Here is a 21,606-nt window from a genome sequence, read left to right as displayed (position 1 = left end):
TTCTTTCACGACACTTAATAGTTATATAAGTAGGTATGCGTGGCTAGGGCCATGGGCTCAACCCTTGGCCAATCAGTCCCTATGGCCAGGGAAGTGGATACTATTAGCCATCCTTTAGCCAACTCATAAGGTGGGAGCTGCTTTTGGATTCATTTGGCTAGGACAGTTGGGGAAGAGCCATTCCCTCAAAAGGAACATGTGCCAATCACAGACGAAGGGTCATCAGGCAGCTAAAACAAGCCTATTGCAAATAATACATGTACCATTATTGAGTGATTGCCATTACATGCACTGGGCTAAACACTCATAAACCAATCTCAAAACGATATTTCCCCCAACTTACAAATGGGGAAACTAAGCCACCTTGAGAAGATGAAAGACTTAACCTTTCCAATCATTTGGATTTTGTTCACTTTGTATTTTTCCAGGTTGGATCTTTGCGTTCAGGGAAGATGTGTGTTCTGGGGTAAAAAGCAGATGTTGCTTGCAAACAACATTTTCTCCTAGCCTGTTTCCCACAAGTCAGTTTTGGAAAGGAGAAAGTCCACAAATTGAAAAGATGGTCAGTAGGCTCTGGGAAAAGCTGGAATGCAAATCTCGTTGAGTAAGACATCAAAGGAATGGCTGCATGGGGTGTAGGACAGGCTGCACTCAACGCACTGGAACTTCCAGGAGTAAAAAATATCACTGTGCCAAAGTCTGTAATCTGTGGTGCCACCTGCCTTCAAAGGACACCTTAGAGTTAGTCATTAAGATGAGTTCAGCAGTGACCATGAGGGACTGAAGACAATGTCCCCCTTCTATATTCTAGGCACCAGGTGACTCTCCCTTCAATCTTGTCTAACCTTAGAGAAGGACTGAGATTGAGTATCCTGCCAAGTGGCAAGATGGGGACTCATGTAATTTGATTTAAAAGAATAATTTGACATTTCCTCCACATGCAGACATTACACTGTACTGCAGCTCCAAGAACTCAGAGCAAAAGGTAGGCCTTACAGGAAGGCAAATTTATATTCTGTACAACAAAGAATTTCTCACAATTACCACTGTCCAACAATGGGAACTTCCTGTGCCTGTTTCCTCACCTCTAAAAGTTAATAATGGGACTTATATTAAAGGACAGTTTAGAGGATTCGAATGTACTTATATGTAAGGTGCCAAGAAGAAATGCCTCCCTAGCATGTAGCAAATGCTCAGTAAACTTATTTTTACTGTGGGTAGTGGATGTACTCTGTTCCATGGCTACACTTCAAATTTACCTTTTTGGAAAACACTTGGAAACCTAAGATAAATACTTAACAATGTTCATGTTTGGTCTCCTGAAGACATTAGATTTCAGCCAAAAAAAAAAAAATTCACCACAGTTTTACTTATAAACAAAAAATAGAAACAGATCTCATCATCACCTATTAATTCTACCTCCTAAAATAACTCGAATCCTGTTTCTCTGCCGTGCTTTCACAACCGCGTTAGGACCCCATCATTTCTCAGCAGGACTGTGCATCCTTCTCTAGCTGCTGTACTTACCTGTACAGTCCCACCCTTCTTTGACCACCACCTGACAGTAAGCTGCACAGCAACCTCAGCGATCTTGTTATTGTGCAAATCTGATCTATAGCAGTTCCTTGATTTAGGCACACTGGTAGCCAGTGGGCCAAACCTGGCTGGCAGATTTGTTTTAATTCGAATGCCTTTAAGCAGGTAGGTAGCACCAGCCCTACCACTCACTGTCGTATGTACTGATTGCATTCTTTCAGATTCACACTTCTTTCCTGCCTGGGCCCTGTAAGATTTGAATTTGTCCGTCTACAGTATACAATCCAAATACTGCAGCTGGCATAATCTTTCTGAAATGAAGAAGAGGCTATGTTTCTGCCTTGCTGTGCTCAAAAAATGTAGCTATTAATTGGCTACTGTTTGTCTAGATGTATTCAATTCAGGAAATACTGTGTCCCTACAACGTTACCCAGCACTCTTCTACGTGCTGTGCCGGGGACAACAGACCAACATCTCTGCCTTCATTAAGCTTAAATTTGATGAGAGGACACAAGTGCTGTGGAGATAAAGCATGGAAGGGGAAGGGAGTATGGTGGGGTACCATTTCAGATCCGCTGGCCAAGGAAGGCCCACAGAGATGGGGGCATGTGCTCTGAAGACTTGGGGGGAGGGGTGGAATGCATTCCAGACAGAAACAGATACAGTGGCCCTGGAATGCTGGAGGCCTGTCCCTCCAATAGCTTCTCAGTTAAATCCTAGTTGTCCCTCAAGAATCAGCTCAAAGGCAGTTTCTCCCAAGAAATTTTTCCTACCATTCCCAGGTAGAATGGCATTCTTCCTCCCATAGATTCTTACGTATAGCTCAGATAATTTCATGATTCCGTCATCATGTGTAGATATTGGCCTCAAAAATATCCACTGAAAAAAATAAGTTACCTGAAGGATAAGCAGACACGATGAGGCGCTCTGGTGAAACTCTCCTACTGCATTCTCCTAACGCAGGGATGTTATCTGGAATTCTTTGGAAAAAAGGTTTTGGAATCAAAGTCCAGATTTCAGTTTATCAGCTGAGGGACAAATCCCTCAGCCTTGTTTAAGCCACCATTTGTACATTGTCCCATGAAAACGCATGATAGAGGCCTAACTCTGTAACAGCATATAGTAGGCATAAATAAGTAAATCATAGTGCTTTTCTCCTTCCTGGAAAGCAAATTGCTTTCCACCATAGATTCCCCCAGTGGTAGCTGTGGCCACAAGAGGGCACCATCAGCGTAACTGAAAAGCATGGCTGCTTTGCCTACTCAGGCTCCACCAGCCACCAGCTCCTGCCAGCTTTTAGTCCACTGTGTGTGAACTCTGAATGAAGAATGCCAACTGACAGGCATATGGTGGTGATGAGCTGGTACCACCAAGTATATTACAAGCCTACGAGGAGAAACAAGTATCCAGTGCCGTGGGGAAGAGCAAAGGCTGATCAGGATTGGAATGTGGGTTCCACAACCACAGTGCACAGCTGTACCTCCCTCAGCTTCACCTGTAAAACAAGGTCGTGCCAGGCCTCTGCTACAGGCTGTGCGCTGGCCTCAGTGAGCTCAGTCTTGCTCGATGGATGGATGAACAAACAGATGTGATGAGAGCTTCAGGGAAGAAGTCCTGGGGGCACGTGGTCACTGCTCACCTGCTGTGGATACACAAAGTCCCCAGCTCTGCGCTCTGCCCCTCTCGACAGTGCCTCTTCCGTGCTGCTCCCCAATAACCGAGGGCCCTGTGTGCGGAAGCCAAGCGAGACGATAAACCAGCAAGGGGCTGTGTGAAAGAGCATATATCTCACAAATTAGAAAGAAAAAAACTCTAAGATGATATTTAAAAGTTGATTAAAACACATGCCTTAAAGGACAGTCTCTTCAACAACTGGTGGCAGAAAAGCTGGATATTCACATGGAAAAAAAAAAAAACAGCTGGATCCTTACCTTGAACCATACACAAAAACTAACTAAAAACAGATCCAAGACTTAAAATTATAAAACTCTTAGAAGAAAACGTAGACGAAAGGCTTCATGACAATGGATTTGGCAATTATCTCTTGGATATGATACCAAAAGCATAGTCAACAAAAGTAAAAATAGACAGATTGCACTACGTCAAAATTTAAAACTACATCAAGGACACCAGTCAACAAGAATCAAAAGGCAACCTCCAGAATGGGAGAAAATATTTGTAGATACTATATTTGATAAGGGGTTAAAATTCAGGATATTTATGAAGAAATGCCTAAAATTCAAGAACAAAAAAATCCAATTGAAAAAAATGGACCTGAATAGACATTTCTCCAAAGAAAGTATATTAAGTGGCCAACGAATATATGAAAAAATGCTCATTAATCATTAGGAAAATACAAGTCACAGTAACATATCACCTCACACCCAGTAGGATGGCTACCATCAATAAAACAGAAAATAACAAGTGTTGAAACTGGAACCCTTGTGCACTACTGGTGGGAATGTAAAATAGCACAGCCACAATGGAGAACAGTATGGCAACTCCCCAAAAAATTAAAAATAGAATTATTATATGACCTAGCAACTCCAAAAAGAATCGAAAGCATATTCGCACACCCACTCCTATAGATTTTGTGTCCCCTCCCCCTCCCCCAATTTATATGTTGAAACCCCAATCCCCAATAAGATGGTATTTGGAGATGGGGCCTTTGGGAGGTAATTAGGTCATGAAGGTGGAGACACTCAGGATTAGAGCCCTTATCAGAAAAATCAAGACAGCGTGCTTCCTCTCTGCTCTCCACCACGTGAGGATATGAGAAGATGGACATCTGCAAACCAGGAGGTGGGCTCTTACCAGATGCCAGATCTGCTGGCATTTTGACCTTGGACATCCCAGCCTCAGATGTCCAAGAAAAAAAAATGAGAGAAAAAAAAATGTCTGTTGTTTACCCAGTCTGTGGCAACTTGTTAGAGCAACCCAAAGTGACAGCTTGGCTTGTTTGGCAGTATTATCCAGAATAGCCACAAGGTGGAAGAAACCAAAGTGTCCGTCAGTGGATGAACGGATAAATAAAAGCTGGTATATACATACAATGGAAAATTATTCAGCCTCAAAAAAGAAAGAAATTCTGACACGTGCTACAACACGGATGCACCTCAAGGACATTAAGTGAAATAAGACAATCACAAAATGACAAATACTGTATGATTTCACTCATACGAGTTATCTAGAGTAGTCAAATTCAGAGAGAAAGTAGAATGGTAGCTGCCAGGGACTACCCCAGGGACTAGGGGGAAGGGGAAAATGGGGAGCTCTTTAATGGTTATGGATGTCAGTTTTACAAGATGAAAAAGTTCTGGAGACTGATTGCACAACAATGTGAATATACATTATACGACTGAATTGTACACTTCGAAAGTATTAGGATAGTAAATTTTATGTTTTACCACTTTTTTTTAATGCCTTAATATACTTCTACCTCTGTTGAGTGTGCCAGTACCAAAAAATGCTTCCTGATGAGCACGTGTTATTTGGGGGTTATTTCCTAATAAAGCTACTCAGAGTCTTAAACACGATGAAGCAGATGAAATATTTTAAAAGCAGAGAGGTTATCAGCATTTTTTTTCCTTTCAGCTTACCACAAGTACACCAAAGACACTGGATATTTAGTCATATGTGCTATTCATGCAAAGCATTGAATGGTTATAAAAGAAAAACTGCCCCTGGGTCTTCTTCTCAATGCTCTACTCACAATATTTCTGGTCACCAAATGTGTGTGTGTTTCCCTACCAAGCCAGTCTGCTACACAGGTTGTAACAGGAACTGTAATTCAGTTCCGACACTATGTACCCGGAGTTAGCATCAGATCCTGCAGGCTAAGGGCTCAGTCTCACAAGACTGTTCCCCAACCCATTTCCAGCACAAATCACAAATCCAGATTGTTACCTGTGCTTCTGAACAAACAGCTATATATCACACCCTCTCCTCACATTGGATTAATTTGTCAAGAGTGGCTCACAGAACTCAGGAAAACAGTTTACTTACTAAACTACCAGTTTATTACAAAAGGATACAAATCAGGAACAGCAGATGGAAGAGATGCAGAGGGCAAGTACATGGAGAAGGGTGCCGAGATTCCATGCCCTCTCCAGAAGCACCATCATCCCAGCACTTATGCATGTTCGATAATCTGGAAGCTGTCCAGATCTCAAAGTTCATGGATTTTTATGTAGGCTTCATTATGTTGACAAGATTGACTAAATCACTGGCCATTAGTGATTGATTTAACCTCCTGCCCCTCTCCCCTCCACTTGGAGGGGGCGGGTGTGTGGAGGTTGAAAGTTCCGATATAAATCATTCAGTTGGTTCCCCGGGCAACCAGCTCCCAGCCTTAGGGAGTTTCCAAAAGTCACCTCATTAACATAAACTCAGGTATGGTTGAAAGATGCTAAGGAAAGACACCCATTTCACTGTTATGGCTCTGGAGCTATTTCAGGAACTGGAAACGATACTAAATACTGTCACAAAAGATGTTCCTATAGCTCTTATAGAAAATTACAAGGGGGCTTCCCTGGTGGCGCAGTGGTTGAGAGTCCGCCTGCCGATGCAGGGGACATGGGTTCGAGCCCCGGTCTGGGATGATCCCACATGCCGCGGAGCGGCTGGGCCCATGAGCCATGGCCGCTGAGCCTGCGCGTCTGGAGCCTGTGCTCCGCAACAGGAGAGGCCATAACAGTGAGAGGCCCGTTTACCACACACACACACACAAAAAAATTACAAGGGTTTTAGGAGCTGTGTGTCAGGAACAGGGACAAAGACCAAATGTATATTTCTTATTATAAATCATAATATCACAACGGCAAACAGTATTTTCTCTATTACTGGGTCTCAGTTAACTAACTTGGATGCCATCCTCTTAAATTCAGGCATACTTATGGCTCTTGACTGTCTTTGTAGGCACTTAGAAAGAAATTTTAATACATGTGTTGAAGAAAAAGTATTTATTTGACACCTTTACAAAAATATTTAGGCACATAATTTTCATATTATGTCACCTGATTTACATATCTCAATCCTCGGTACCTTTTAAAAACACTAAAATGGTCATTTGGTAAATAGAATCTGTATTGAAAAAATACTGTGATAGGCTAACATTTGTAGACAAACTCAGTTGATTATCAGCATGAGAAAGAAACATTTATGAACAAAATAATCTCTAAAAACATTTCTGTGAGACAAAAAAATCTAACCAGTAGATTTCTTTTTAAAAAGTATTTTCAAAAAAGCAAGCTTAAAAAAAAACCCACCATAGAATACCTCCTCATACCATGATGAAGTGGCACCCTAACAGTAAGAACTAGAAGGTAGGTTTAGAAAACAGCAATGGTGCCAGAGGTTCACAAACACCAACTGATAAAAGCCTGGACGCAGAGACAGCATGAAGTTGATGCATTTAATTCGGAGAAGGGAAGAAGGAATGTCTGACCTATACAGGAGCTACCTTAAGGTGACAAACTGGGAAAGTTTTAACGGAATCACCATTCTGAAGTCTAATTATCTTCCTCTCAGGTAGAAAATAATTTTTCTTTCTTTTTTTTTTTTTAATTTACCAAAATACGAAAGTAATTTTATTTTTTTTTTAAACAGATGGATTCACCTGCATCACACAATATCCACAATTATATCCAGTAGGTAGTTAATAAAAGACGGCCGTGAGCAGAAACCATTCTTTAACCGTGAGCAGAAACTGTTCTTTGAAACTAAGCATTCTAGAGGCAACAAAGTATAGGGTCACATTTTAAAAGAAATACACTGCCCAGCCTCTAGCATTTTAAGGAGCACAAATTAAGAATCTTAATCTTTGCCTATAGTCTTACCATGAAATAATGACAATAACAACATGTGCTGAGTGCCTAATATGTAGGAGGCGTTGTGCTGAGTACTTTGCATCTGTTATCTCATTTATTCTGAGTATCTTTTTTCCCCTCAGGGAGGGAAAAATCAATTACAGCCTCATTCACAAGGAGGACCAGTAGTACACAGCTGTAGCTCTGAGGAAGCAAGAATGCACCCACGAGAGGGAGGAGGGACCCAGGCTAGTCACAGAAGTCTAATGGCCTGGCACGCATCTCAGAGCTGGGGGACTAGTAGGAGTTATAACTCCTCTTAGATTAAAAAAGTGCTTCATTCAGCGCAGTGGGTGGGACACCCCTGATCAGCGGTGCTGACAACTGTGCAGGCAGCTTTTACTCATAAATCACAGACTCCTTTCATCTGCTTCTTTCTCTCAATCGGGTTCTGGCTAAAGAATTACACATTCCTTGAGAACAAGAACCCTGCCCTCTTCACCTCAGGTGCCCCAGAGCTTAGCATAATGCCTGGAATAAAACAGTCAGTCTTTGCTCACTGAATGACACCATAATAATGAAAGCAAAGGCAGGCCCTCCCCAAATCCTGGGTTCCTTCCCAAACCAGTCAAAAGTGAAATTCTATTATTCTTTCCACGAAGATCCTACATCAGCGTTACTGATGTGAACTTACCATGCATTCCTGATACACTAGGACTACAAACAACAAACCTGCAAACATACTTTTCTTTCTTAACCTACGTGCAAGTTGGATCCTACAAATGACTGACTCATACAGCCAACTGCCATATAAGGGTATTAAAAATCACCTGACATGTTTGCAATGTGTACCCTGGCCAACCAGGGTTATTCAAATCAATCTGGCACTGCCTGAAAAACAGACTGGCCAAAGACAACATCACTGTCACTGACTCAAGAAGAGGAGCCACTAGTCACTAATGTGTTTTCAAAATTCTCACCACAGCTCATCTGTCTCAAAGGGCAAATTTAAGCATTTAACTCTATACTGTCTCTCTTTCTTCCAAGAGGTAGTTAACAGGTCAAAGAACTTTTGCCTTATAAGATGCTGGAATGCCAGGTAAATCTCTTTGTGTGTGCCATAACCAAGCCTGCACGTAATTGAAAACAAACTTCAAAACTGGTTGGCCAGTCTATTCAATCTCCAACTTCTCCAGGCTTCTTTCTCTTATCTTGAAATGTTGGTGGCAGTTGAAGGGGGCATCCAGCAATCAACATGGACAGAGCAGAAGCTGTAAACTGCTCTACTGCTTCTAAGCATCCAGAAAGTTCAGCATAGGCCAGGAGCCCTGAGGTCATGTGCATCTAGTGAAGTTATAACTGTTCATGATTTCCTCAAATAAACCTGGAGAGATGACAGATCTTCAAGGGAACCTGATCCCCAAGAAGCAGTGCAACCCCTGGTGGGGTTTTAGTCCAACACCTCTAAATGCACACAAAGTATTTCTAACATCAAAGTTCCCTCCTCCGTGTGGCTGACAGAAGAAGGAACAGAACTGCTAAAATTAGCTCCCACGACTTCCCACTGTCCCCAGTGGTAAAACCAGGCAGTGACAGCAACATTCACAGCCAGAAGTGCATGTCAACCGAGGCCAGCCTGGAAGTGAGACAGAAGCTCAGGCATGTAGACTGACCCATCATTCTCCCTGATTCACAAAGCCTATTCCTCTCTGACTCCAAATTCAATCAACAGATTGCCTCCCTGAAAGAGCTCAAGCTAGCTTAGCTGGCAGCCCCGTTTCCTCACTCCCTCAGAGGAGAAGGGAGGTTATCATTGGCAGCATGGTTCAGTGGAAAAAACAGGAATTGTGACTTACTAGCAAGTCACCTAACCTTCTCTGAGTCTTGTTTTCTTATCAATAAAACAGGGACAACAAGATATCTTGTACAAGATAATATCCTATTCTCCCACTTGAATTTTCTCAGCTCACATAATACTGGAAAAAAGTGAGCCTTAGGACCCCTTACCTGGAGCTTGTAACTTAGGAGTTGGCCATGAGGCTAATTCTAGGGACCCAGCACCACCGGCCAGGCTTCGATAAAGACAAAATAAGGGAAAGATATGAAAGTGAAATGACCTCAATATAATACTTTTTCAAAAATAAAAAGAAATCAAAACCTTCCAGGTCCCCTGTTGAGGCCCCAAAATACTAACTGTTTAGGTCAACAAAGGCCAGTAGATTGCAAACCTAATGAAATGGAAGCCAGAGTGTACACCAACACAAAGGTACCCAGCCTCTTACACAATGATTGCACAGCTGGCCTGAGCAAACACTCATCTCCAAAGTCAATGGATGTCTCTAAGCCAAGTCACACTACTGTGTTCGAGTTAACACCTGACCCACCCAAAGAGGCAATTTAGGCATGCCCATCCACAGCTGCTCTCCAGGATGCAACGCTGGTCTTGAGAGAAGCGGGCATGCCCATCAAGTGACCAAGGGAGGTGGGATGTAGGTGGGAGCATCCAAAGGAAATAGGTATGCTCGTGCCACTCAAGTGGAAAGGAAGGTGATGGCTCTAACACTGACACTGCCAGAGACAGTCCAAGCCTCGACAATGGAGAAACATCTAACCAGCCTTTCTCCTCAAACCATACACTCAAAAATATAAGATGTAGACATATTGATTCAAGGACGAGTAAAAAGAGTAGCAACCAAACCCAGAGATGGGAAGCATGGGGAAACATGATGGTCCCCTTCCCTGCATGCCATTCTCACTCAGAGAAGAAAGGCTGAGTTGCATGGTTTACAATTGCAGCTTTTCACATACATGTGACATACACTGTAGCATGTGGTTTCGCATCGCCGTGGGGCTGGTAGACAGGTGCTTCCAACCCTGCTTACAGATCTGCAGTTTTTGAGAGCTGAAAAAATTTCCATGACTTGCTCATAGTCACAACGTCTTCTAAATAAATCAACAGAGCTAAGTTCTCTGTCTAACCCTCGGTCACTACAGCAGGAGTGAGATCAAGGCAACTACCTCCAAAACATCCCTTTACCCCCAGCACTTAGCACAATGCCTGGCACATAACTACATACTCAATACATTTTAGTTGAATGAATGAATCAGAGACAGACGAATAAATGAGGAAAAGGCCTGCTTCCTCCATCCCTTCATTATCCTCATCCTACACAACAAAGAGGGAATAGGATATTTTCAAGGAAAGCACTCTGTTCATCCCATGAGTTCTTAGGGAAGCCAGCGTGGAAACCAATACACTTCAAAGCCGCACACATTTCTTTAGCGCCAAAGATGTCATCTTTGGCAAAAGGAGTGATGACATCCTTATGAAGAAAATGCAATTGTTAAGAAAGAAAATTCAAAGAAGAGAAACTTAAGATCCTTGGCTGCATTTCCAACAGAAGGAAGGCTCAAGTGCCTCCAGACGCGGCAACGATGTGAATGCTGAGGCTCCGGGTGAAGCACTTCATATACGCAGCTCTCAGGGACACCTGGATATCAAACTATGGAATAAAATATTTTCAAAACATTGATGTTTCACTGTTGGCATAGAAGAAAAATAAATTAAAAACCCCAATACATTTTCCAGTCTGATATAAATTAATTCAAATGGCATATTTAAAAGAGTCAATTATAAGTCTCTCATAAAATTTTAAAAGGCAGCAATCAATCCTCAGATTGTACAAGTGCAAAGGAATGGTATTTTCTCCATAATCAAGACACCTCAGAATCTGTATAAGAACTGCCAGTGTTCCGAGCTGATCAAAACCTCGGGCCTATGTAGCTGATGCAATCCTCTGGTCATACTGCTCCTTTCCCCTTAATGTCCAGCTTGTTACTGGCCTCTGACTGTTTGCTCAGCTGCTCTTCAAAGAAAGTGATGTAGGAATACACCAGGCTCCCAGCAATGCTGCAAAATAGAAAACCACCATCAGAGAAGAAGGAAGGAATGGCAAATGTAAGGGAGACTGGTGTGAGCACTGGAGCTACCTTTACAAATCAACAGCACATAAAACTAAAACACATAGCATTTTCATCTACCAAACTAGAGACATTTCCCTCATCATGATATTAGCCACTGCTGTTGATGCTTTGGGAAAATGAATGTTTGCACATAGTTGCCAGCAGGAGTGCCAATTTTTATATAGCCTTTCTGCATGACAATTTGTTGAAATAAAAACCCTTAGAATTCGGCTTATCCTTTGACCTAGCAATCCATTTCATGGATGAATTGTATACATCTTCACAGACTTATTGACAAAGTATTTACCACAAAATCTATAATTGTTAGCTAAAGGATAAATGTCCCACAACAGGGAATTATATAAATTCATACAATAGAATACTATGCATCCATTTAAATGATATAAAATAAAAACTGGCAATGACAGTATTTTGTAGTCTTACAAAATATTAAGTATTGTCCAACCCCATTTTATTTAAATGAACATGAATATGTATATTAATATGCATCATAATAGGAAAATGTCTGAAAGGAACACAACAAGTATTAACAATGGTTACATCTGGGGGCTTCCCTGGTGGTGCAGTGGTTAAGAATCCGCCTGCCCATGCAGGGGACACAGGTTTTAGCACTGGTACAGGAAGATCCCACACACGGCGGAGCAACTAAGCCTGTGCTCTAGAGCCTGCAAGCCACAAATACTGAGCCCAAGTGCCACAACTACTGCAGCCCGTGCGCCTAGAGCCTGTGCTCCGCAATGAGAAGCCACCGCAATGAGAAGCCCGCGCACTGCAACGAGGAGCAGCCCATGCTCTCCGCAACTAGAGAAAGCCCGCACACAGCAACAAAGACCCAAAGTACCCCAAAATAAACAAATAAAATAAATAAATTTATTTTTTAAAAATGGTTACATCTGGACGGTAAGGTTATAGGTGATTTCTGTATGTATTTTCTGCATTTTCAAAAATAATCATTCAAGACAAAAGAAATATTATTTTTAGTAAGAGTAAAAAGCATCCCAATAAGTAAGTAAACATGCAGACCCTGGGGAGATTTCACAGAGTTGGTTTCTCTCCCACTAGAATCAAGGTCACAGTGGAGAGAACCTGTCATCTGAGCCCTCAGACTCTGAGCTGGTTGCTGCTAGCCCTCACACTTGTCTACCACACCTAACAGCAGGAGGGTTCATTCTTTTGAGACAGTGGTTATTCTAGTCTACTCTCACCTGGACTACAAAGCCTCCTGCCCCAATCACTACACGGAAAGCAAACTGGAGAAGCTCCAAGAGCCGACATGCTAAACTGCCCTGACCAGCTCTGCCACCAAGCCTGCCACCTGTGACTCCCTAGGGTCTCCAGCTGGCAGCCTAGCCTACACTCTTGCAGATGTCTCCATCCTGGATTTGGCCCCCACCTTCTACCTGACCACCTGATTCATAAACTTGCTGCTTATTTGACATTAGTTCTATTCTCCTCTGGACTTTGGCATCCCGGTCCCAGGAGGGTAAAAGCTGCATGGCTCCTGCAAATAAGGAAGCCAGATCAGGCATTCAGGGTACTAAATAATCAAATTGTGACCATTTATTAAAGTCTACTACATGCCAGGCATTTTACATACATCTCCTGCCACTATAATATCCCTTCAAGGTGCTCATTTTAGGGATGAAGAAACTGAGTCCCAGAAGTCATAAGTTACCTTGCTCAGGGTCACAAAGCATCTTAATGATGGACCAGAATAAAACCCAAGTCTGTCTGATTTTCTCCACTGAATCGGCTTCCTCCCTATAGCCCCTGCTCCACTTGATAGTGCAGGTACCTGGCTTTATATTGTTCCCATCAGCCTATGAATTTCCCAAGGCTTTACTCTTAGCTCTACAGAGCGCCTTACACAGGCCTGGCACTTTGTAGCAGCACAATTAAATAACTGCTGAATTGAATATCTGCTATGGCCCCATTCAAAGAAAGGAGCCTCATGAACCCATCCCTGGGCCAGGGTTCACAGAGCCTTCATCTTTTCCTTCATCTGGTTGCTTTCTTCCATTTCTTTTTTTTTCTTCTTCTTCTTTTTTCCTTTCAGAATTTGATCCGACTCTTCTGGAAACTTTTCTTATTTATCTAATGCATCAAGTAGATGATTTCCTTGGTAGCTGGGCTAGGACCCAAGGAGACAGACAGCTTACCATAGCCTTCCTGATCAAAGCTAAAACTTCTCTGAGGTTCACATGTACATCTACATGATAGTCAATTTCCCTTTGCTTCCAACCCCACAAAAAAGTAGAAGGAATGCTCTTTCTTACTTTCATCCTATCCTCCTCTAGATCCCCTCTCCTATGACAACCTAAAACATAACAATGTTCTCTTTTATTTCTCCTGTCAAGACAATCTATTATGTTCATGTTAAGCTGATTTCACCTAAATAGAAATAATGGAGCAATGTAGGATAGAAGAAGACAAAGAACGCCCTGGAATTCACTCTGGACTTCCTCCTTATGGCGATCCTGGGACCCTATATCCCTAGCGTAGTTAGTGTGACAAAAAACATGGACTCTGGAGTTAGGTGCTGGTTCAAATCTTGAATGTAACTGCTAGCTCTGTGCCCCTGGGCAAATCTGTTAATTTCTCTTGAGATTCTAGTTCTGTACTAAAAAGATAAGAATAATACTATCTACCTAGACTTGTTTGAAGAATAAATGAGATAACACGTATAAAGAACCAGGCCCTAATCCTGGCACACAGAGTAAGCAATCAGGAAATATTTATTCCCTTCTCCCCACTTCCATGTAAGCTCCAATACTCACAGGCTAGAGGCGAGATGCATTGTTAACAAAAGGTACAGTGGTATGATAAGGTATAATAAGAAGATTCCTGATGCAAGAAAAGGGCATCTTGTTACCACAGAGTTGTTTAAATAACCAGAGCAAAACCAAAACACAGAAACCATTATTCTTAACTCTGGAGATTAAAGAGTACAGACTGTTCGGGTTATCACAAGTTCCAACATGAGGCAATAATAAAAGGCTTTCATCTCATCTTTATTCCTGACCTGATCATTATCAAACGTTTACATCTTCAGAAATGGCCTTTCCTGAATCACCTGAAAAGAAGTAAATATTCATCGACAAAGACACCATGTGCCAAAAAGCAGGGATGAGTTAATGCTGTGGGAAGAATATAAATTGCTTCCTAGAAGCTTTGGGAATGTGGGGAAGCTGGAAGGAGGAGATGAGGAGGACTAAGAAAAGAAAGGGAAAAAACCCAATTTGGGGGGGAAAGGCCTATATCTAAATTTTTATACATCACTATCAAGTGATTCTGAATCAAAATCTGCTTCTTCAAAAAACTTCTCATTAATCTACTGGCTCTACAAATATTCACATTAAAGTTGACCTCTAATACTTTGGAATTGGTATTTATATATTCGACAATCCTAAACACTGATTTTTTAAAATCTTAAGCAATTCTCCATCTGCCTAATATTCAGATCATAGTACTACCAACTGTTAATTCACTGAGACCTGCTGTGGCAGACACAGCCAGGAAAGAAACAGAAGAAAGAGACAAAGCAAGAGTGTCCTGCAGACAGGGGTCTAGCTAGAATGCCACAAGCCTGGCTGGCAAGTGCCACTTCACCTGCTCTGATCCACTCCTGATCTTCCAAAGATCAGGCAAGTACAACCTACCTCTCCGAGACCTACGCAGCCATGGACATGTTTACCAGCCTCATACGATTAGAAATCCATCCTACAAACATATACTAAAAACGCCCCTCCATGTAGCAGCTCCATGGCCACGGACAAGAGTCTGAAGGAACAGGCTGTCTCCATCTCCCCCTGCAGCTGACCTGTCTGTTCACCGGTGTAGCCAGGTAGCTCTGCCTCTTAGATTAGACCCTGCCTTCCATATTCCATGTGTAAAATATGTCAACCAATATCAAGACCTATGAACTAAGACAGTTGACTTTTACTGCGATTTCCTAATACACACAATTTCTGCCAAATAATTGAGGCAGGGCCTCTGAGTACATTCCTCCTACAGTGACCAGGGACACCCCATCTTCACTCCACACGCAGCAGCTGCTGGGAACCCTTTTCTCATCTTTCTCACCAGGCACATAAAGCAGAGCTATGCTGCCTCTTCATCTATCTTCCAGAGCTCCTATCTGAACAAAGGGAAACAGAGAAGTGACACAGGGTTGACTAGAAAGCATTTAACTGTGGACTCTGTGACATTCGCAAAATTCTATAATGTGGGGCAAGTTACTCTCAGAACCTCTCAGAACCTTAGTTTCCTCATCTGTGAAATGGTGATTAGACTACCACCCTTACAGGATTGATGTGAGAATTAAATTATATAATTTATTTATATAACAATGTTATATATAATTATATGTTAAACCATATAACTAAACTATAGACTTAATAGGACAACAGATCATTTTCAAAAGGTTAATCAGCATACAGTAGACATCCAATAGGGGTAAGAGTCAAAATGCTAAGGCATACCAGGGACTAATACTGCCAAACGCAAAAAGAAGAAAGGGGTTTTGGCAGTTGTCGCTTCTCCCCCATCTCTGTGGCTGCACACCAATTTATTCATCCAGAAAGTCAAGGATTCCTAAGTATAGTAAAACCTTCCTGGTTTTGTCATCCCAATTAGGCCTTAATTGTATTATGAGTAAGCAAGACTTGACCTAACCTCTACCATCTGTAGTGTATTAGTAACTCTCAGAGTATTTTCCTAGCTGGGTATTCATCCTTCCCATTATGAGACATTCAAGGCACTCTGCACTCGGGCACCAACCTACTTCTCTAGCACAGTCAGCCCTCGGTACCTGCGGATGTAGAACCCACAGATACAGAGGGCTGACCATGGGACTTGAGCATCTGCAGATTTCGGCATCCACGGCAGGTCCTGGAACCAATCCCCCGGAAATACCGAGGGAGGCCTGTTTCACCCTTGTGAAATACGTCTTGCTCTAGCTGTATTGGAGTTCCTACCAGCACCTCCCCAGCCTCCACCCAACATCTGCCTTTCCAGCCCCACACTTCTGCTCACGCAGTACTGCATGGCTGGAATACCCACCCTTCTCTTTCTCACCTCTCCAAATCCTACCCACTGGTCAAGTCCTGGCCTAAGTATCCTTTCCACTATGAAATCTCCCAAGCAACTCTGTGTGATTTTAGTTCCTGAGACTACCACAACCTTTATTACTGGTGCCAGTCTGGATAGATACTTTGTGACCTTTGAGTGATGACAGCTGTTGAAAGCTCTTTTGAGGGAATGTATTAAAAGGGCCTCGGCATTGCTATTATTAATGCCATATAAATGCCTAATGTTATTACAAATGCTATGTGATTCCTATATAAATGAAAGCCATTACTATTAATATAAACATTTCACACTTCCCCTCCTTTGGTCTCATCACAGTAGCCAGGGTGGTACTATTAAATTTAAATCAGATCATGTCACTCCTCTATTCAAAATCCTCCAACTCTCTTCCTATCTCTTAAAAGTTGTCCCTAGGGGGCTTCTCTGGTGGCACAGTGGTAGAGAGTCCTCCTGCCGATGCAGGGGACACGGGTTCGTGCCCCGGTCCGGGAGGATCCCACATGCCGCTGGAGCGGCTGGACCCATGAGCCATGGCCGCTGAGCCTGCGCGTCCAGAGCCTGTGCTCCGCAACGGGAGAGGCCACCACTGTAACAGTGAGAGGCCCGCGTACTGCAAAAAAAAAAAAAAAAAAAAGTTGTCCCTAATCTGCCCCCACCCCATTACCTCTACGGCCCCATCTCATTTCAGGCACTCCACTCCCACCTGCCACACTGGCCTCCTTGCTGGTTCTTGAACACACCAGGCACACTCCCACTTCAGGACCTTTCCACTTGCTCTTCCCTCAAGAAATCAGTATGGCATCTTTGATACTAATCTCAACTCGGGGCTGAGTCCAAACTACTCAAGCATTTCCATCATTTTCTCCCCTACTTTTATTCCTTTTTCTTTTCTGCCTCTTAAAACACCTTAAAATGTGGGTAGAGGACTCCCATCAGAACTTTTAAAAAGATAATATACTTTATGTGTTTCCTACACCTGGAAGAAGTTCCTTCAAATGTCATTAGTCTTCTGCAAAATAACTTTAGACCTAATGACCACATGACACAGTTTCACAGGACTTCCTCAGGGTGAATCAGAGAAGTTTAGTGGCAGAACTAGGATAGACAACTCTAGCTTAAAAACTGAGCACATGAAAACTGAGGTCATGAAAAGTGAACTATATATAAATAGCTAGCAGCAGTACCCATAACAAAACACACATTTTTTGGCTATATTCTATTTCAGTGCTCTTCTGTAAGGAATTATACTATAACCAAGGGCTAGCTAACCTCCCTACATCCTATTTAAAAGCCCAAGTTATTCTAGTGAGGTGCCAGTTATTTAACTCTAAAAAGCCTGGTTAACTGTTATAGCAGCAGCAACCAACTGATAATACAAAACATGTCCTCTCTCTCTCCAAATGAGAGAACTACTAAGTAAAGGGAAAGCTCATGTCCTTACTTCAGGAGAAGCCTAGAACCAGAAGAGAGTCTGCTAGGATGGAATTATTCAGGAGGAGAAGTCTGGAACTAGGAAGCAACACATCCTTTTAAGGAAACAGGCAAAGGAGTCCACAATGAACGAATTGTAGATTCAGGCGCTGGGCAGAGATAGCTAGACCAAAGTCCTCAGAACCTAACTCTGGAGCTAGACTCTGAGCTGCACCATGGCCCACCCCAAAGACTGCATAGACTCTAGTTTGGTGTCAGAAGTTACAGTAAAATGGGTTGTGTTACACAAAAGGAGGCTGACTTAAGAGTTATATAACCAGTATGATGACATATCCTGAAGGGATATGAAAATAAATTCATTCATCTATTCACTATTTACTAGATTGCAGTGAAGAAAATGTGGAAGGCAATCAAGGATTGAATATTTACCAGCTGGGTAGTACGTGGCAAGTTTCTCAGCCCCACTATGAAATGGAATATACACAGCATGTCTCAGAGGGCTGTTTTTTTGTTTTTTTCAGAGGGCTGTTTTAAAGATTAAGTATGGAGTACTTGGGGCAATGCCTAAGCATAAAAAATATTGTCTGGTATTTTGTTATTATTATTACTGGTTGGATGCCTATTATGGACCAGGAACTGATAAATACTGACACAACTATAAATAAGACAAGTGGTTTCTACCCTCAAATAGCTGAGAATCTAAGGTAACAATGGCTACATATGGTTTACTTAGGTTACATTACAACTAATCAGCCATTTACTGAATGATAATTCATTAAGGGGTGAGAACTTGGACTCTGGAGTCCAACCCATCTGGGTTAAAATCCTTTAATGACTTACTAGCTATGTGACCTTGGCAGAGCTATGAGTGAATGCACCATGTCTCTCTGGAGCACGATGCCTGGCACACAGAAACAGGCTCAATGCATGTCTTCAGAATCCATTCAACTCAAACTTTCTAAGCCTCAGCCTCCTCATTTATAAATGAGTGATAATAAAAGAACTTCAAAAGAGTGTTATGAAGAATTAGGCAATTCAACAAAGGACAGTATTTTCAACAAAAGGTACTGGAACAATTGGATATCTATATTAAAAAAAACACATACACAGGAAAAAGAATCTTCATCCAGACCTCACACCACATATAAAAATTATTACAAAACAGGCTATATACCTAACTATAAAACCTAAAACTGTAAAACTTCTAGAAGAAAATATAAGAGAAAATCTTCGTGACCTTGGGTTAGGCAGAGATTTCTTAGACACAGCACTGAAAGCACAACCCATAAAAGAAAAAAGAGCTGGTAAATTAAACTTCATGAAAAATTTTAAATTTTGCTCTTCAAAAGAGATTAAGAAAATGAAAAGCAAGCCATGACTGAGAAAAACTACTTGCAAATCACACATCTGATAAAGGACATGTATCCACAATATACCGATATAAGGAACTCTCAAAACTCATTAAGAAAACAACTCAAGTTTTTGAAATGAGCAAAATATTTGAATAGCCATTTTACCAAAGAATACATACAGATGGCAAATAAGCACATGAAAAGATGCTCAACATCATTAATCATTAGGGAAATTAAAACCACAATGAGACACCACTACAGATCTATTAGAATGTCTAGAATTTGAAAAACAAAGACAAACTGACGATACCAAGGGCCAGGATGCGGAACAATTAGAACTCTCATACACGGCTGGGGGTTACACAAAATGGTACAGACACTTTCGAAAATAGTTTGGCAACTTCTAACAAAGTTAAATATACACTTACCATACGGCCCAGAAATTCCACTCCTAAGTATTTACCCAAGTGAAATGAAAACTTATGTTCATACACAACTTTTAAACAAATGTTTTAGCAGCTAACACAAAACACCTAAAAACTGATAACTATGTAAATAACTTTCGGTTGATGAATGCATAAACAAACTGTGATGTATCCATAATGGAATACTACTCAGCAGTAAAATGGTACAAACTACTGATGCATGCACACCACAGACTCTCAAATGCAACATGGAATCTCACATGCAGTATGTTAAGCAAAAGAAGTCAGACCAAGAGCTACATAACATTATGTATCATTATATGACATTCCGGACACCATATGGATAGAAAACAGATCTTTGTAAGGGGAGAGAGGTTCAATGCAAAGGGACATAGGGAGATTTTGGGGGGTAATACAATTATTTTATACCTTGAATATGGTGGTTACATAACTGTAATAGTTGGTTACATAACTGTATGCATTTGTCAAAACTTGCAGAACTGCACAGGAAAAGGGGGACATTTTACTGTATTTAAATCATATGTTAATTTTTTTTTTTTTTTTAATGGAAGGGAAAAAAAAGAATCACAGATAAAGATAAGCTCCAGAGATTCTACAAATTCTAGCCCGGGCAGTTATGGGGATGATGATATCATTATCTGGAGAGGATACATTACTCGGGCCAAAGCCACGGGCCAGAGCCCAACCTCTGATGAAAGTACAGAAGCGTGTTCTGTCACCACCCTTCACTATTCATTCCCCACTTGCTCTGTTGCTTTTTTGGGCTTGGGTGAACATGCACTAATTGGCCACTGGAAAAAGGCACTTAGGGGAGTTAGAGACAGCCAGGCTCTCCACAGAGCCCTACTGAAAAAAGAAAAAAAAAAAAGCCTTCATAAATCACAGTATCAAATTTGAATGGAGCCTGAGAAGCTAGCAATGCAAACCTCCTGCTTCCTGGAATTGAATCATATCAGAGGGGGCTATTTAAACTTTCCTTAAAACAGCAAAGAAACCAGGCAGGGTGAAGGGGAGCTAGATGCATCTGAGTTTAATCAGAGAATCCTTTAAGAGTACAGTTTAATTAGTGATTTCCTTCAAAGTGCAATCAGCCAAGGATGGACTGACACCATGTCCAATCAAAGTGAAATCTATTACGTAGCCAATTTAAGTTTGGTTTTCACATTTAAAAAAGAAGTAATATTCACAACCTATGAGTCTGCTTATTAACTAGTGGAAGATAAGTCAAAAAAAACAATAAAACCATAATTTTCATTTTAAAGAGAAAAAGTGAAAGAAAGAAGGCAACATATACTTTCCTTTACAAATGCTGTAAAGCATGTTGTAATGGAAAGAGTATTTGAAACAGAAGGTCACCTGGATTTTAATCCCAACTCTGCAAATAATTTGAACGCTGACTGGTGACTAAGTATACCACTTATTGTCCTTAATCTTATAATGAAACAGAGATTAAAGAGATACGGCATGTAGGGCTTCCCTGGTGGCGCAATGGTTGAGAGTCCGCCTGCCGATGCAGGGGACACGGGTTCGTGCCCCAGTCTGGGAAGATCCCACATGCCACAGAGTGGCTGGGCCTGTGAGCCATGGCCGCTGAGCCTGTGCGTCCGGAGCCTGTGCTCCGCAACGGGAGAGGTCACAATGGTGAGAGGCCTGCGTACCGCAAAAAAAAAAAAAAAAAAGAGATACGGCATGTAAAATTTATTACAATAAAATGTGAAAGCAATTAGGAATTATTAAAAATACTACAGAGGGTAAGAGTACCAATGACATCATTATCAACTAACCTTGCTAGCAAAACAGTACTGTTTAACCAGAACTATAATGCACTACTTAACACAAAAAGAAATTCCACTGGAAGAATTTTCAAGATGTTACGTATGTTAGGCTGACATACGTTGTAACATTCCAGCATACTCAGGCACTTCAAAGTTTTTTTTAAGTAGCCTGAAACGTGAAAAAAAA

At 41.6% G+C, this 21,606-nt stretch overlaps 1 protein-coding gene across 1 annotated transcript in view; it reads right to left on the bottom strand.

Annotated features, from left to right (window-relative positions):
- Positions 1-6,482: 6,482 nt before the first annotated feature.
- The window catches only part of SLC35D1 (solute carrier family 35 member D1), a 54,500-nt gene continuing 39,376 nt past the window's right edge, over positions 6,483-21,606 (bottom strand). Inside the window, exon 12 of the mRNA XM_060139801.1 lies at positions 6,483-11,253. Within this exon, the coding sequence (XP_059995784.1) occupies positions 11,145-11,253 (109 nt within the window). The 3' untranslated portion in view covers positions 6,483-11,144. The remainder of the gene's footprint in view (positions 11,254-21,606) is intronic.

This window comes from Lagenorhynchus albirostris, chromosome 2, assembly GCF_949774975.1.
Source record: "Lagenorhynchus albirostris chromosome 2, mLagAlb1.1, whole genome shotgun sequence".
Classification (NCBI taxonomy): Eukaryota; Metazoa; Chordata; class Mammalia; order Artiodactyla; family Delphinidae; genus Lagenorhynchus; species Lagenorhynchus albirostris.
The sequence above is the reverse complement of the archived record's forward strand: the minus strand, read 5'-3'. Positions and strand labels throughout refer to the sequence as shown.